General features: G+C 47.4%; 1 protein-coding gene across 2 annotated transcripts in view; it reads left to right on the forward strand.

The window, feature by feature from the left end:
- Nucleotides 1–14,842, forward strand: part of CHRNB4 (cholinergic receptor nicotinic beta 4 subunit) — a 602,031-nt gene that overhangs the window by 209,192 nt on the left and 377,997 nt on the right. For both annotated transcript variants that reach the window (XM_069624421.1, XM_069624422.1), the window contains exon 2: nucleotides 10,528–10,673. In XM_069624421.1, coding sequence (XP_069480522.1) covers nucleotides 10,528–10,673 — 146 coding nt within the window. The remainder of the gene's footprint in view (nucleotides 1–10,527; nucleotides 10,674–14,842) is intronic.

The raw sequence follows: 14,842 nt of genomic DNA on the forward strand, positions 1-14,842 counted from the left end.
GGGCCGGGGGGTGGTCATAATCCCCTCTTAGTTTGTGCATCCAAGGCATCTAAGGTAGTTTTCATAACCTCACTAATGCATAGATTCGGGTGTCGATGCTGTTTACTCTTCCATGGTAGATCCTCTAATGGGGTCCTGGCAACCACCCTGTCGTGCGTCACCCAAACTGATCGTTGGTCATCCCCCAACCATTCCCTTAAGACCCATAGTTGTGTTGCCTGAAAGCATTTCCTGAAATGGTGAAGTGACATTCCACCTAACCTGGTTGGGGCCGTAAGAACGGCTCCGGCTACCCTAGGAGGCTTCCCACTCCATACATAGGTTGAGATGGCCTTTGATAGCGCTTTAAAAAAGGAGTTTGGGACTGATATAGGCAGGGCATGGAAAAAGTATAGCAACCGAGGGAGTACATTCATTCTGATTGCTTGGATTCTGCCCCACCATGAGACCCTTAATGGGTATGATCTATCTAGGTCCTTCTTGACTCTGGCCAACAGCTGTGGGTAGTTGCTCTTGTATATATTGTCTACTTTGTGCGGGAGTATCACGCCTAGGTACTTAATACCCTCCTCTGCCATTTTAAGACCCAGCGAGCCCGCCTCCTCTTTCAGCAACCCCTTTTCCCCGGCTAAGACCAGAATCTCTGATTTGTTCCTGTTTATTTTGAGGCCAGATATCTCGCCGAATGTCTCTAACTCCTTCAGAGCTTGCGGGAGAGAGTTCCCAGGGTCCTCTAAGGCCAATAGCATATCATCTGCATAAGCTATGACTTTGTGTTGTCTACCCACCATCTCTATCCCCTTAACCCGTACCGACTCCCTGATTTTGATTAGTAGGGGCTCCAAGAATATGGCGTATAGGAGTGGGGAAAGAGGGCATCCCTGTTTGGTTCCTCGTGAAATCTCTACCCTCTCCGTGACTTCCCCATTTATTGCCATTCTAATGGAAGGGGTATTGTAGTTGGCCTTAACCATGTTAATAAACTGTTCTCCAAACCCCATGTGTTTAAGTATTTTGAAGAGGAAGGACCATTCAACGCGGTCAAAGGCCTTTTCGGCATCCAACGTAAGGAGTATTGCGGGTGTTTGGGTAATGCCAATTTTTTCTACCAGGTGGACTATTCTCCTTAGATTGTCGTGCGTTTGTCTACCCGGAATGAAACCCGATTGGTCTGTGTTTATCAGGGTTGGGAGAAGGGGTGATAATCTGGAGGCCAACACTCTGGTGTAGATTTTTGCGTCTAAATTTATCAAGGCAATAGGGCGATATGAGCCTGGAAGGGTGGGGTCCTTGCCCCGTTTATGGAAAACTAGTACTTTTGCTTCGTTCATGGAAGGGGTTATATTTCCTCTATCTTTGAACGTGTTCATCAGTCTTGTTAAAACTGAAGTGAGGATATCTACGTATTTTTTATAAAAGGGGGCCATAAACCCGTCGGGACCTGGGGCCTTCGCGTTTGGGAGGGCTGCTATTGCTTTCCGGACTTCTTCAGTGATCCGTGATTCCAGCTTCGCTTTGTCAACCTCCGATATTGTTGGAACGGGAAGAGACTGGAGGTAACCACTTTGCTTTTCTTCATCCGGGTGTTCTGATACATAGAGCTCCTGGTAGAAGGCCTGAAAGGTCTTCCCGATGTCCTTATTGCGGGTTTGTGACCTGCCCTGTGCATCTGTGATAGTCAGGATCGTCAACGATTTCTTTTTTTCTCTGAGCTGTCTTGCCAAATATTTGTCTGCCTTATTGGCTTTGATGTAGTATCTTTGTTTTAAATACAGGAGGGATTTCATTGCCTTTTTGTTGCGGAGCATGTCCAGTTGTCCTTGTACATGCTTCAGAGCCATCTTGAGGCTTCAAGTGGGATGAGCCACCAGTTCGCCTTGAATGTCAGTTATTTTCTTCTCCAGAGTCCTCTCCCAGTCTTGCGTCTGCCTGTCCCGGGTGACTTTTAGGGCAATCATATGCCCCCTTATCACTGTCTTAAAGGCTTCCCACACTGTCTCAAGAGGGACCTCATCTGTATCATTTAATTCGAAGTATTCTTTGATTTTGTCCCCAATTGTTTCACCCAACACCTGGTCCATAAGGATATCGAGTGGTAACCTCCACCTCCATAGTCCTCTGCCCCCTGCGGGGGTCTCAATGTCCAGCCATAGATGAGCATGATCTGATAAGGCTATGGAGCCCACTTCTATTCCTTGTATCTTCCCAACTAGTCCCACCGACACCCAAAGGTAATCAATTCTAGACATGGAGTTATGCATGTGCGAAAAGTGCGTAAAGCCACTTGCTCGATCCCTCATCTCCCGCCATGCGTCGCGCAGTGCTAGCTGCTCCATCTTGTGCTTAAGTTGTTTGGACGGGGCCCCCTGTCCTTGGTTCCTTGCCCCACTCCTATCCAACCCCGGCTGCCAGGCCATATTGAAATCTCCTCCCAGAATCACTTCCCCCTTGGCAAATCTTTCCAGTCTCTCCAGCACATTCCGGAGGAATCCGTCTTGCCCTGAGTTAGGTGCGTATATCGACGCCAGGGTAAGTTGGAGGCCCTCTATTGTAACATTTGCGAAAGCAAATCTCCCTTCACCATCCACCTGCGTCTCCAAATTGACTGCCCCCAGCCCCCCTCTGGCCGCAATCATCACTCCCGCCCGTTTATCCCCAGCATTTTCTTGCGCCCAAACCGTATACCCTCTAAGATTCACCTTCTTTCTGTCTTGGGCTTTTATATGCGTCTCCTGAAGAAGCAGGATGTCCGCCCTCTCCCTTTTGAGCAAAGCCTCCATTTTCCTCCTCTTTACCTGCAAATTCAACCCCCTCACGTTCATTGAAAAGATTCTGAGCTTCCCCATCGCATCTAGCCGAACTTGACTGCTATCTGTCCTGCTTGTGGTGGTCTCTCCTCCCCTCCGGGGTGTCTCCCTCCCCAACCCCCCCCTTCCCCCCAACAATCCCCAAACTACTAACGTAACCCAAACATTGTTCCTGAGGAGGGCCCAGGCACCTATGGTTGCTAGGGCGTTTCCCCTATCGCTCCTTGCTCTCTCGTATCTCGAGATTAACTTTGCGGGGATTCCTAAACCCCACTTCATCCTATCACCTGGATGATACTATCCCTTCCTTAATCCCTGCCGGGCCGCCACATGTCTGTCAAGCCGAGTATTCCCGTCTAGTCACATCTCCCCACCGCTCTTATCTGAGTTCGATCGGTCGTATCCAGCCCAGGATTCCCTTCTACTTCCCTTCCGGGGGCCCTGCGTTGCCCCTCCCATTCTGCCTCTTTTTTTTTCCACACTATTTCCCATCCTCTCTGCCTTTTAAGTGGGTCTCCTCTGATCCTGCCAGTCCTCGGATCTGCCTCTTCCAATTGCAGGTCCATTATTTGTAGTCCTTCCTCACTGGTGGTCACTCTGTGCTGTTTTCCTTCCCACTCGAACAACAGTCCGAAAGGAAATGTCCATTTGTATTTTAACTCTTTTTCCACCAGCACCCTCACCAGTGGGGCCATTTGTCTCCTCTTTAAGAGTGTCGCTGCAGCCAAATCCTGATATAGCTGTATTTCCTCCCCATTCATCCTTATATGGTCCAGTTGCCTCGCTCTTCTGAGGATGTTCTCCTTCTGTGGATATGACGCTGGGGCCGCCAGTACATCCCTTGGTCTTTCCCCCGGGGCACCTGTTCTTCTCGGGCCCACCCTGTGCACCCGTCGATCGCAATGCATTCCGTTCCTTGCGCTTCTATAATGTCTCTAAAAACTTCTTGGACTGCTCTCTCGAGATCTTTATCTAAGACTGACTCAGGCATACCCTTGATACGAATATTCGATCTACGAGACCGATTTTCCAAGTCTTCGCACTGAATTTCTAGATTATGGGTCAGCCTGATCAGGTGCTCTTATGTTTCACTGTTCTGTCTCGCCTCGTCTTCCACATTTTGCACTATTTTCTCAAGAGTGTCCGTTCTCTCCTCTAGCTTGGCCACCTCTGTTTTCACTTCCTGGACTGCCTGCTTGAGTTTGTTCTTCATTGCTACAAATTGATCTTGGACTGTAGACATGAACTTGTCTTGTAATTCCACAAACCAGGCGTGCATGTCGTCCTTTGTTGGGGGAAGGGCGCCCTGGCTCATGGGGGTGGTTTCTGCTGAGGAATCTCCCATCCCCCTGTCCTTTGCAGATGGCGTGGTATCTGACGACCACATTTGAAGTAGATTTGTGTCCTGTTTGGAAGGTTGCTGGCCCGGTTGAGATGCTCCGCCCTTCCCCTTTGCTCGTGACATCTCCCCCCAATACTATACATCCAACGGCACCTCTAGATGTTTCCAAGGGACCTATGAGAGAGCGGTCACGGCGGCGCCCTCAACCATGGAGTTGTAGTGGTCCTTCGCCCCCATCCCCGAGGCGCGGCCTCTGCAGCACTGTATTGGTTGATTGTTCTGTTAACTGCCTATTAGTGGGGCGTACCCATTAGTATGAAGCTGTTCTTATACGCCCATCCAATACACTGCGCCCCCTTCCCTTATTTGATTGTATTATGCAATTGGGGTAGGGCCGGACGAAGGGGGGTCTCCGCACCCCTGTCCGCTGCTTATTGCCTGCTATGCGGGCTCCCCACCAGGCCCTTGCATTGTAGGGGCAGGTAGAGGGGCACCTCCGCCGGCGCGCCCACCTTTAACTATTGCTCCTTCTGTCCAATGTGGGTTCCCCACCAGGCCCTCTCGTTGTGGGGGCAGGACAGGGGGCACCTCCGCCGGCGCGCTCACCTGTAGCTGTTGCGCCTTCCGTCCTTCGCGCCGGCGATGCCCTCCAGCCTTCCGCTCGATGATGGTGCCTCCTCCTCAGGCCTGTCATCCGTCGCGTCCTCCGGCACCCGGACTCGTGTGCCCGAATAACACTCCCGCTGCAGCCTGCACTGGTGTGCCTGGGGGAGCAGTCTCTCAGGCCCTTCTCGCCCCCCAGCCACGACCCCCACACCTGCATCAGTGTCTGTGGTGCACTGAAAGAGCCCCTCAGGGCCCGCTCTCCGAATCTGATGGCTTGCAGCCTGCTGTCCTGCCCAGATCGCCGGCCAGCACTCCCAGATGTTTTTTGGATCTCCCTCGATGGGGGGGGAGACCCGTGGTTCATGCCAGCCGCGGCAGCCCTGGGGGTCCTGCAGGAGAGATCTTGATGCGCTCCTGTGCCCGGAGCTGCTCCGATGGGCCGGGTGTGTAAGCAGGTGAGTGAGCGGCTCCTATGCTCACGGTGCCCGTGCTCCGGGCCCACCAGCGACCGGCCAACGTTCACCGCTTCCGCCGGTGGGAGTCCGGAGGGCGAGCGTACTCTCTCCAGTCACACGGTTCCTGATATTAATTTTCTGGGGCACGAGCCTCAAGCCCCCCAGCATCAGTCCAGCTTTCCCTTCTCCCACGGGTGAAAGTGCGAGGGGCGAACGCTCTCTCCCCCGCCCCGGCGCGCGTTAAAATCCTGGCTAAAACACCCACAGGCCCTCCCGGATCACCCACGATTGGGGAGGGGGATCCGTAATCTGCGTCGCCCGTGTCTGCCTGGGGGTCCTGCGGGGGAATTTTCGTTCCGCTCCAGCACTCGGTGCTGCACGGGAGTGGTGGGTGAGTTAGCAGCTCCTTTATTCTTGGGATAAGCTTGATGAAGTTCTTCAATAGTGGTGGCCTGGCGGGAGCGCGGTTCAGACGCGACTTCCACTGCCGGCGGCCATCTTGGGACCCGAAAACTGATTGGTATCCCCTTGATTTTGAGGGGTAACATTTAACAACGCACTGCTTGAACTATCCCTTGCATTGGGGAGGGGAGTACATCATAAGCCTTCACTGTGACAGCTTCTGGAAGCCATCCCATCCTTTTTTTGAAAGGGATACCAAATATAATGGCTAATATAGGGTTGTAATATTTGGTATCCCCTTTATGTTGAGGGGTAACATTTAACAAAGCACTGCTTGAACTATCCATTTCATTGGGGAGGGGAGTACATCATAAGCCTGCACTGTGACAGCTTCTGGAAGCCATCTCATCCTTTTTTTGAAGGGGATACCAAATATTACAGCTCATATAGTGTTGTAATATTTGGTATCCCCTTGATTTTGAGGGGTAACATTTAACAATGCTCTGTTTGAACTATCCCTTGCATTGGGGAGGGGAGTACATCATAGGCCTTCACTGTGACAGCTTCTGGAAGCCAGTCCATCCTTTCTTTGAAGGGGATACCTAATATAATGGCTAATATAGGGTTGTAATATTTGGTATCCCCTTGTTTTTGAGGGGTAACATTTAACAACGCTCTGCTTGAACTATCCCTTGAATTGGGGAGGGAAGTACATAATTTCTGTGCACTGTGACTATGGGCCAGCCCAACAGGTGCTCGGGGCACCAACACAAAATTAATGTGGCAGGGATCACCCTGATCGTCGTGGTCACGCAACAAGACCGCAGCTGCTGTGGCTCCCGGACAAGCAGCTGCTCTGCAATCACACAGAGGGCCAGTGGCCTGGAGGCACCCTGTTACACATGCTGGTCTGGCACACCCACACCACACCCAGACTAACAGGGCTGCAGGCCTGTGATCACAAGGGGTAGGCCTGCAGGCCCTACACAGTGAGACACAGAGACAGAGTGCCATTACATTTAGTCTACCACCGTGGTAGTGCACATGCATGCGGAGGCTCCTTCTTCCAGTCAGGTATGAGGCTGTCATGACACATCCTTAGAGGGTGCGAGAAAAATGGGGCGAGACCCTCTTTTTTGTGAGGGGGCCTGACTCTAAAGGGTGTAGAGAGGAATGTCAAGAGAGGATTAGAGTCAAAGGCCTAGAACAAGGGTAGACTTTAACTCTAATCCTCTCTTGACATCCTTAGAGGGGCAATGCATGTCCTTAAAAGGGAAACACCACAAATGCTAGCACTATGCTATGAGATGTGTAATATATATATTGTCATTCTCATTTATTGTGTGATTTGTCTGCGTTTCAAGTCAACCCTGTAAAATGAAATATTATTTGTATGTGTTTTACGTGCCTGCCTTGATGACTGCACCGCTACACAACACCCTCTACAGTGAACCCATCTATCGGGTACATTTCCCTACGGAGGTAGTATTCAGGAGTATTTTTTCAATTTCCAAGTGTAGTTTGTGTACCCAATTCCATCACTGTTGGCAGCTGTGATTTATTCAGCTACTAATAACCAAATAACCCACAAAGTGTTGGCAGCTGTGATTTTTTTAAGCTACAGATAGCCATATAACCAACTGAGTTTCATTTAACTCAATGCAGTTCAGCTGATTGATCAAGTAAAAGTGGCGTACCGAGCCAGGAGTTGGGGGGGGCACGCAGCCACCCCACAGGCTCTTTTTAGAGCCTGACCGGGACTTTCGTCAGTGGGCCACCCTTCCCGTTCGGCACCTCAATGAGGGTGCCCAAAGAGAAAGGTGTCCTGCTGGCAGGACAATGTGTGCTAAGTAATTCCTGCTCAGCACAGTAATTGTCCTGGCAGCAGGACACCTTACCCTTTCTGAAACCTCTGGCAGGACAATTTTCCAAGGAGCTGAGGGCAGCAGCAGAGGGGCTTGCAAGTTGCTTTGTGTCAACAGAGCATTTCAATGTGAGCCATTAGGCACTATTGAGAGGGAGGGGTACTATTAGCAGGGACTTTTGTCCCTTTAGAAATGTGCATGGCAGGGAGTGATCAGGTGTTAGAAGGTTGCATAATGCTGCAGGCTTTATGAAATAATGACTATGACTTTACCCAAGGGGGATTTGTTAGGCTCACATTAATCTGCATGATGCTATTGTGACTTTGCCTGCAGGGAGGGGAGAATAAAACCAAATCCATCCTCTTATTGTTCAACATATTTCTATAATGATGTATAGTGTAAAGTTAATAATGAAAGGGAAGTTTGTTATGTAATGTGCTTTGCTTCCAAGGCATTGATATAAATAAAGTATTATTTCAGCACATGAAATGCAAAGAGAAACATTAATAAATATCTGAACAAACTAAATCTGTGAAGATGTGCTCAGTTGCTTAAAATGTCTCCATCCCGGTTTCACTATCAACCAAAGTGTGTGATCCTGGGCAGATCATGAAATCAGACTGTGTCTTATCTGCAGCTCTGTAAGTGATTCACTTCAAAGCTTATGTGTTAATATATGATGGTGTTACTTTTTTTAAAAAAAGCCTGACTTGCTCCATATATAATAGTGCAATTTAGGTATTTAGGCATCACAGAATTATTTGCCACTTGGCTTGCTTATGACAACGTATTCTAAAGTCACTTGCATTCTGCCTCCAAGTATCAAAGACTGATGATGCTCCTTGTGATGTTCTTTCTGTGAAGTAATGTCTGTTGATGCAATCCATATGCAAATTAGTTGATGTGCATGTATTTTGCCCCAGAGCGCCTGGACAGATCTCTAATAGATGAGTTCCCTGCATTTGTAATGATTCTGCCGTTTTTTTTTTGTTGTGTTAAAATGTGAGATGCCACTAGTAATGTTACTAAGAAATTGATTGGGGCAGGGGTGGGTGGTTTGTGGGCGCGAATGAGACAACCTGGAATTGCGTGCACTGCATTTGAGGGGAAAGTAGCAGGAGTTTCACCGTGGTTGTCCCCCCAGCCTCTCTGGCAATGCTGAATACTCCTCTGACTGGACAATATGGAACTCGTGCGTTATGACGGCGTTGTGCAACATTTGATATCCCATACCGAGGCTCGGAACTCTCCTACTTTGGTCTGCGATCTACGAAGACAGCCGAAGACAGGGGATACCGGATCGGTATGGGATGCCAAATATTACAGAACAGTCCCACCAAGGAGTATTAACTACTGAAGTGGCAGAGCAAACAATGCAGTACAGTACTGGGCCAGAGTTCATGGACGCTGGTGGGGACTGTAGAGCGGGAAAAGGTAGGGTGCAGCACAGCAACAGCATCAGGCCCTACACATCGGATTTTTTTTATTGTGGCAGTTTTAAAGATGGGAGTAAATGCACTCTAATTGGATTGCGTTTTGGCAATAATCCCAATGTATGGTTTGGGCATGAGGGCGGCATGGCATGTTTTATCCGGCATCGTGATACTATTTCATGACGGAATAAACGTTCATCAGGCAAACATGATGGTCTGGAAAATACCTAATTTGGAGGAGTTGTGTGGCCTTTTTGGTAAATACCTACATTTTGTCGAATCTGCTACTAAAATCTACATTTTCCAGGTACACACAAGGGGATCTGCCAACAAACGGTACATTAATTTCCAAATCTGCTGCTGCCTGCATGGGACCACTCCAATGGCTTCAGTATGGAATAGGGATGTAACGGTATTACGGTATACCGTTAAGGATACCGCGAACCACTTAATTGAACAATAATAACCGTCACATTGTTTATACCGGTATACCATTCATACCGTTCAGTGTGCTTTTCAATCTGATTTGGAAAGGCTGCAGTAAGCAAGTGCTGTGCAGTCTTGGTCTTGCAGTGTTGGATGTGCCGTCTGCCAAGTAGTTTCAGTTGGAGCAATTTTTAAATGCCATTCCATAAACCACACATGCCTGACACAAAATCAATATGTTAGCAATAGGAAGAATAAATACAGTGCCAAGAAGGAAAAGGGTTTATTTTGGGTTGGCGGCTTTGAGGTTTATATATTTATAATGGCTAAAGTTGACAATGGGGGATTTCCCTGGTTCCATCATTGAATTTACATATAATAAGTCACACTGCGAAATGTACTCATCTCTGTGGGTATTCCCTGCTGCCATACCAAGGTGTAACATGTCCGTGATTACTGAACACCAATTGGCCCGCAAGTAAACTAAAGGCTGTAAAGTAAAGAGAGAGTGCGTGTTTGTGTATATGCGCACAAGCGTATACTACCATCAGACTCCATTGATCTGTGGCATGCAGGTTATCAAAATGGCAACATGTTCATCTTCACCAGTAGCCAGTGGGGGGGCTAAAAGCCTAAATGACCACTTAAGAAAAGCCATTCAGTTTGCTTTGCCAGTCGCAGCAGGGCTCCCCCCCCCCCCTCCTCTCCACACGTGTGTTTGAGTTTGGTGGAAGCAAGGGGTGGCATTTCAGTGGAAAGTATATTGAAAAGCCCAATTCTGGCCCTGGGTGCCTGGTTTTGTTTGTGATGATAAATCTGACAATGTATGACCTTTTAGAAAATATTTGTTAAGATTAGTTAACTCCACCTGCTATACCCCGATAACCATGATATACCGTCATTTGGCAAGAAGGTTATTGTACTGTCATAAAACTAATACCGTGACACCCCTAGTATGGAAACAGCGCCCTGTATGAATGCGATGTTCGCACACGCCCTGTGCATATGACAGCCCCGCATGAAAATGATCTTTTAGAATTTTGCATGTTCCTACCTCTCCCGCTGACCGATGCATTTGTCGAACCATGACGTTTGCATTAGTCAAACATCAGCATATAATGTTTTCCACTTTGACCTAGGCATGTTAGGAGCAGCCATCTTGTTTCAGTTTCACGGGGTTTTGTTTTGCAGGAAACCGTGCTGCTGATGCGGAAGAGAGGCTGATGGACGCCCTTCTGAGCCATGACAGGTACAACAAGCTCATTCGGCCCGCTGCTAACAACTCACAGTTGGTATCCATACAACTGCAAGTCTCCTTGGCACAGCTCATCAGTGTGGTAAGTCGGAGAAGGTATGCCTAGCTTTCAATTAGCATTAAGAGTTTACTGGAATAACGTGACCATCAATATCACATATGAAGTGGAAATCGAGTTACCAAAGCACACAGCATAGCTCTCAACTCACACGCTTAACACGGTTAACAACTTGGAACACGCACAGCACACACACAGTGAGAGTTTTGGGGGCTACCACAGAGGTCTGATTGCCCTTGTGTGACCACTCTACCTTTCTACGTTATTTCCTGAAACTCATATCCAATGACTAGCAGAGCAGTTTCTTATCACGAACATGGCGCTGTCAGAGCCACATATAAACATACGTTAACGACAGCAAAATGTTGAAACCTCAGTGATGAACCCTACAGAAAAGGGCTCCCCCTACACAAATGACAATCAAGAATGTGCATTTTCTGATTAGAGAAAAATGATATATATCGCTGAAAGCAATTATTGGGCATCATTGTTTCCCAACCAATCACCAACATTTCTTAAAATAGCTGGAGCCGATCCTCTGACATCTAATTTATGATGGAGATTAAACTATCCGTCAATACACTTCTACTCTAGAAATAAAACAGGAGCTTCCCAGAGATAAATGAATGCAATATAAAAAGCAATTACAATATTTTGGAAGCAATCTATGCTGATTTAAAAGGGGAAATGACGCCAAATGCTCCAAATAAAAAGAGCAAACTGGAAGAGAAACTGCAGTTAGTGGAGTAGAAACTGCTGCAATAAGTATATCCAAGGAGCGCATATACTTTAGATCGTTGAGACAGTTGCTGCAAATGAAAAATAGTATGTTATTAAGAGGCCTGCATTATTTCAGCAAATTAAAATACTAGCGCCCTGATGAGGTACAATTAGCATCTGCTGGATGCATTGGCATGAGGCATTCCTCATGCAAAGTTGTCCCCATGCGGTCCCCATGTCCTCTGGCGGTGTCGGATACATGCTGTCGCAGGTCAGTTTTCACGACTGATGGGATCTGGCACCTGACGCTGCTGGGTTTCTGTAATGGGTGTGGCTATCCGCCCGTAGAGACCCGGGCGGGTCGCACCGGATACCAGGATCACCCAGTGTTACCAAAGGAGCTGCGGGCATGCAGGGGACAGACCGCAGGGTGCACCCTGCTGGGTCCGGATCACCGGACTCAGATACAGTGGTCACAATGCAACCCACACAATAATAACACAGAGTCAGAGTTGCCACTTCCAAGAGCTCTGCTGCAGTGCCCCTCACATGCCAGCAGAGCCCCTTTTATTAAGAAGAGTCATGAAAGGGCAATACGCTGACAGTTAAATGGGCAATACACAACACTCCTGCTTTATTATAACAAAACCAAAACAAACATCAAAACAACGACCCTCTACGCGGGCCCAAAACTATGGCACATTCCAGTCCGCACACCACTATCACCTAGGAAATCACAGCAACCTGAGGTGCATTCCAGTCCGCATACCACTTGAGGTTCAGTGACCCATTTTGGTATCAAAATATTCCTGGATCAAACTGTTCTCCGTGGGGAGTCATACTCCGATCCCCGGGCTTCCGCTTAAGGCACCGTGCTACTTGTGCCGCTGCAGGACAGAAATACCACATTCTCGTCTTCCCCATCCTCCGCATAGTCATATGGCCTCCTGTAGTTCTTTGCCACCTGGACTGTCACTGTTTTGGGGGTCTTCCTCCCCGTAGCCTTCTTTGTTTGTTTATTTGTTTATTGATTTCTAATGCGCACCAAACCCAGAGGTAACAGGGCGCAGCAGTAAAGAGATTAAAAAAAAAATTACATAGTTACAGTTATGGTTACAGTGTGGCATATATAACAACAGGTATATTCACAGTAAGACATATATACAGATATACAGGTTAGAACAGGTTATGGGCAGGAGGGGTAGGTAGGTAAAAAATCCTAGTTACAGTGTGATGGAAGTCACGGTTAGGACATTCTGGGTAGGGCTAGTACAATGGTACATATTAGTAGTCAGTTGAATTGAGCATGTTAATGTACTTACTTCTAAGAAGTAAGTACCTTTGATCTACTCTGAGCTGGTGAGGCAAGGAGTTCCATAGTTTGGATGCTATCCCCAGAAAGCTATTGCCGCCAATCTTAGTGAGTCGGTACTTGGTACATTGAGGCAGTCTGTGTTACTGGCTCTGGTGGGTCTAATGGACGTTTTTCTGTGTAGTCTGTCTGCAAGATAACTAGGGGCAGCATTGTTTAATGCTTTGTGGGTAAGGGAGACCATTTTTAGTAGAATTGTATTGTGGGTGGAGAGCCACTTGTAATGGCGTCTAGTTGCAGAGATATTTTCTCTTTTATTTACACCTAGTGCAGCTCTTAAGGCGTTGTTTTGGAGTGTTTGTAGCCTCTGGATAATGGCCGTATTGACGCCACTGTAAAGAGCATTACAATAATCTAACCTGGAGAGTATTAGTGCTCTGGCCAGGATCATACAGCTGTCATTAGAGAGGAAAGGTCTGCCTGCCCTGATGAGGTTACAGGTGTAAGAAGTGGTAGAGGCCAGAGATTTCACCTGTTTGTCAAGGGACATAGTAGAGTCAAGACCTCCTTGGCTACCCTGATGGTGTTTCCATCGATGGTGAATGCTGAGTATTCCTGGCCTAATTTCTTGAGGTTATGGTGGGTACCCAGAATTATGAGTTCTGTCTTATCATCATTCAGGCATAGACCATGGGTAGCCATCCATGCCTGGATGATGAGATACACTCTATTCACCAATACTAAATCCTTGCCATAATCTCCCGAAAGTGTGAGGAGAATCTGATTATCAGCTGCATATATGTAGGTGATATCCAGAAGGTCCAGATCATCGAACAAAAGCTTGGTGAATATATTGTATAATGTGGGGGAGACACAGGACCCTCATAGTTCTGTCACTCAAGAATGATTCTATCCATCTGATGGCCTCTGTAGAAAAGTGCGCTGCTGAGTCCAAGGGATTACAGAGGACCTTCTGATCCACTAGGTCGAATGCAGCTGAGAGATCCAGCAGTAGGAGGAGGGTGGTTTTCCCTTTATCTCTCAGCTCATCAACCTGTGTTATTAGGTCGATGAGGGCTGCTTCCGTACCATGTAGTGGACGAAAACCAGATTGTCTTAGTCCTAGGAGCTTATGCAGTTCTAGAAATGTTTGGATCTGGGTATATGCAACATTGTCAAGTATTTTAAGTAAGAATGGTACCGTCGTGATGGGGCGGTAATTAGTAGGAATGAGTGGGTCTAGGGATTGCTTCTTTAAGAGTGGGAGTACCCAAGATTGTTTCAGATTAGAGGGAATAGTGCCAGATGCGAAGGAGGCATTGATCAGTTTAGAAATGAATGGTGCAAGATCTCTCGCCACATCCTTTATAATCTGAGCAGGGCAGAGTTCGCCTTTGCAATTGGACGGCTTGAGCGATAGGATGACTTTCTCTACCTCTAGTATAGATACTTTAGAGAAGTGGAATCTAGCAGTCTGGTCAGTGGGAGTTACACTGGAAAGGGTAAGGTTATTTGTTTGTGGTAGTGACTTCAAAGAGTCTTTTTTTGGGTAATTTTATTTTGGAGAGTGATTATTTTATTAGATAGTGCATTTTGGATCTCTGAACATCATGTCTTATTTTTGATGCAACTGTCAGGTATGGGAATCGGAGACTCTAGCTCTTTTAGTATGGTGAATAATTCCTTCGTACTAGAGTTTGCTTTGGCAATGTGTTCGTTATAGGAATTTCGTTTTGCCATGCAAATTTCATTTTTGTTTTGCAAAGATATTTTGGCTAGCTTAGATTTGTTGTCATTGGATGGGAGTAGTCTCCAGGTAGTTTCGCATTTCCGTTTTAGAAGACATAAGTCCTTTAACTGGGGGGTGAACCATTTATTTAGATGAGATTTAGGTTTACTCGGTCTAAGTTTGATTGGAGCAATTTTGTCTAGTGTGGTAAGCATCATTTTGTTATATTCTTGGACCCGGGTACCGGGTCTAGGTTGTCGGCTAGTGAGTTTAGGGTGGGTAGAATGGCAGGGATCACATTGTCCACTGTGATATTCTTTTTATTCCTTGTTGGGCAAAGGGGGGGGCAATAGGTAAGGTCAACGGAGGTGGTCTAATAGTTGATAGTGTGAACGACACAAGGGAGTGGTCTGTCCACAGTTGCGGTGTGAT

This window comes from Ambystoma mexicanum, chromosome 11 (assembly GCF_040938575.1).
Source record: "Ambystoma mexicanum isolate Mex_15411 chromosome 11, UKY_AmexF1_1, whole genome shotgun sequence".
Lineage (NCBI taxonomy): Eukaryota > Metazoa > Chordata > Amphibia > Caudata > Ambystomatidae > Ambystoma > Ambystoma mexicanum.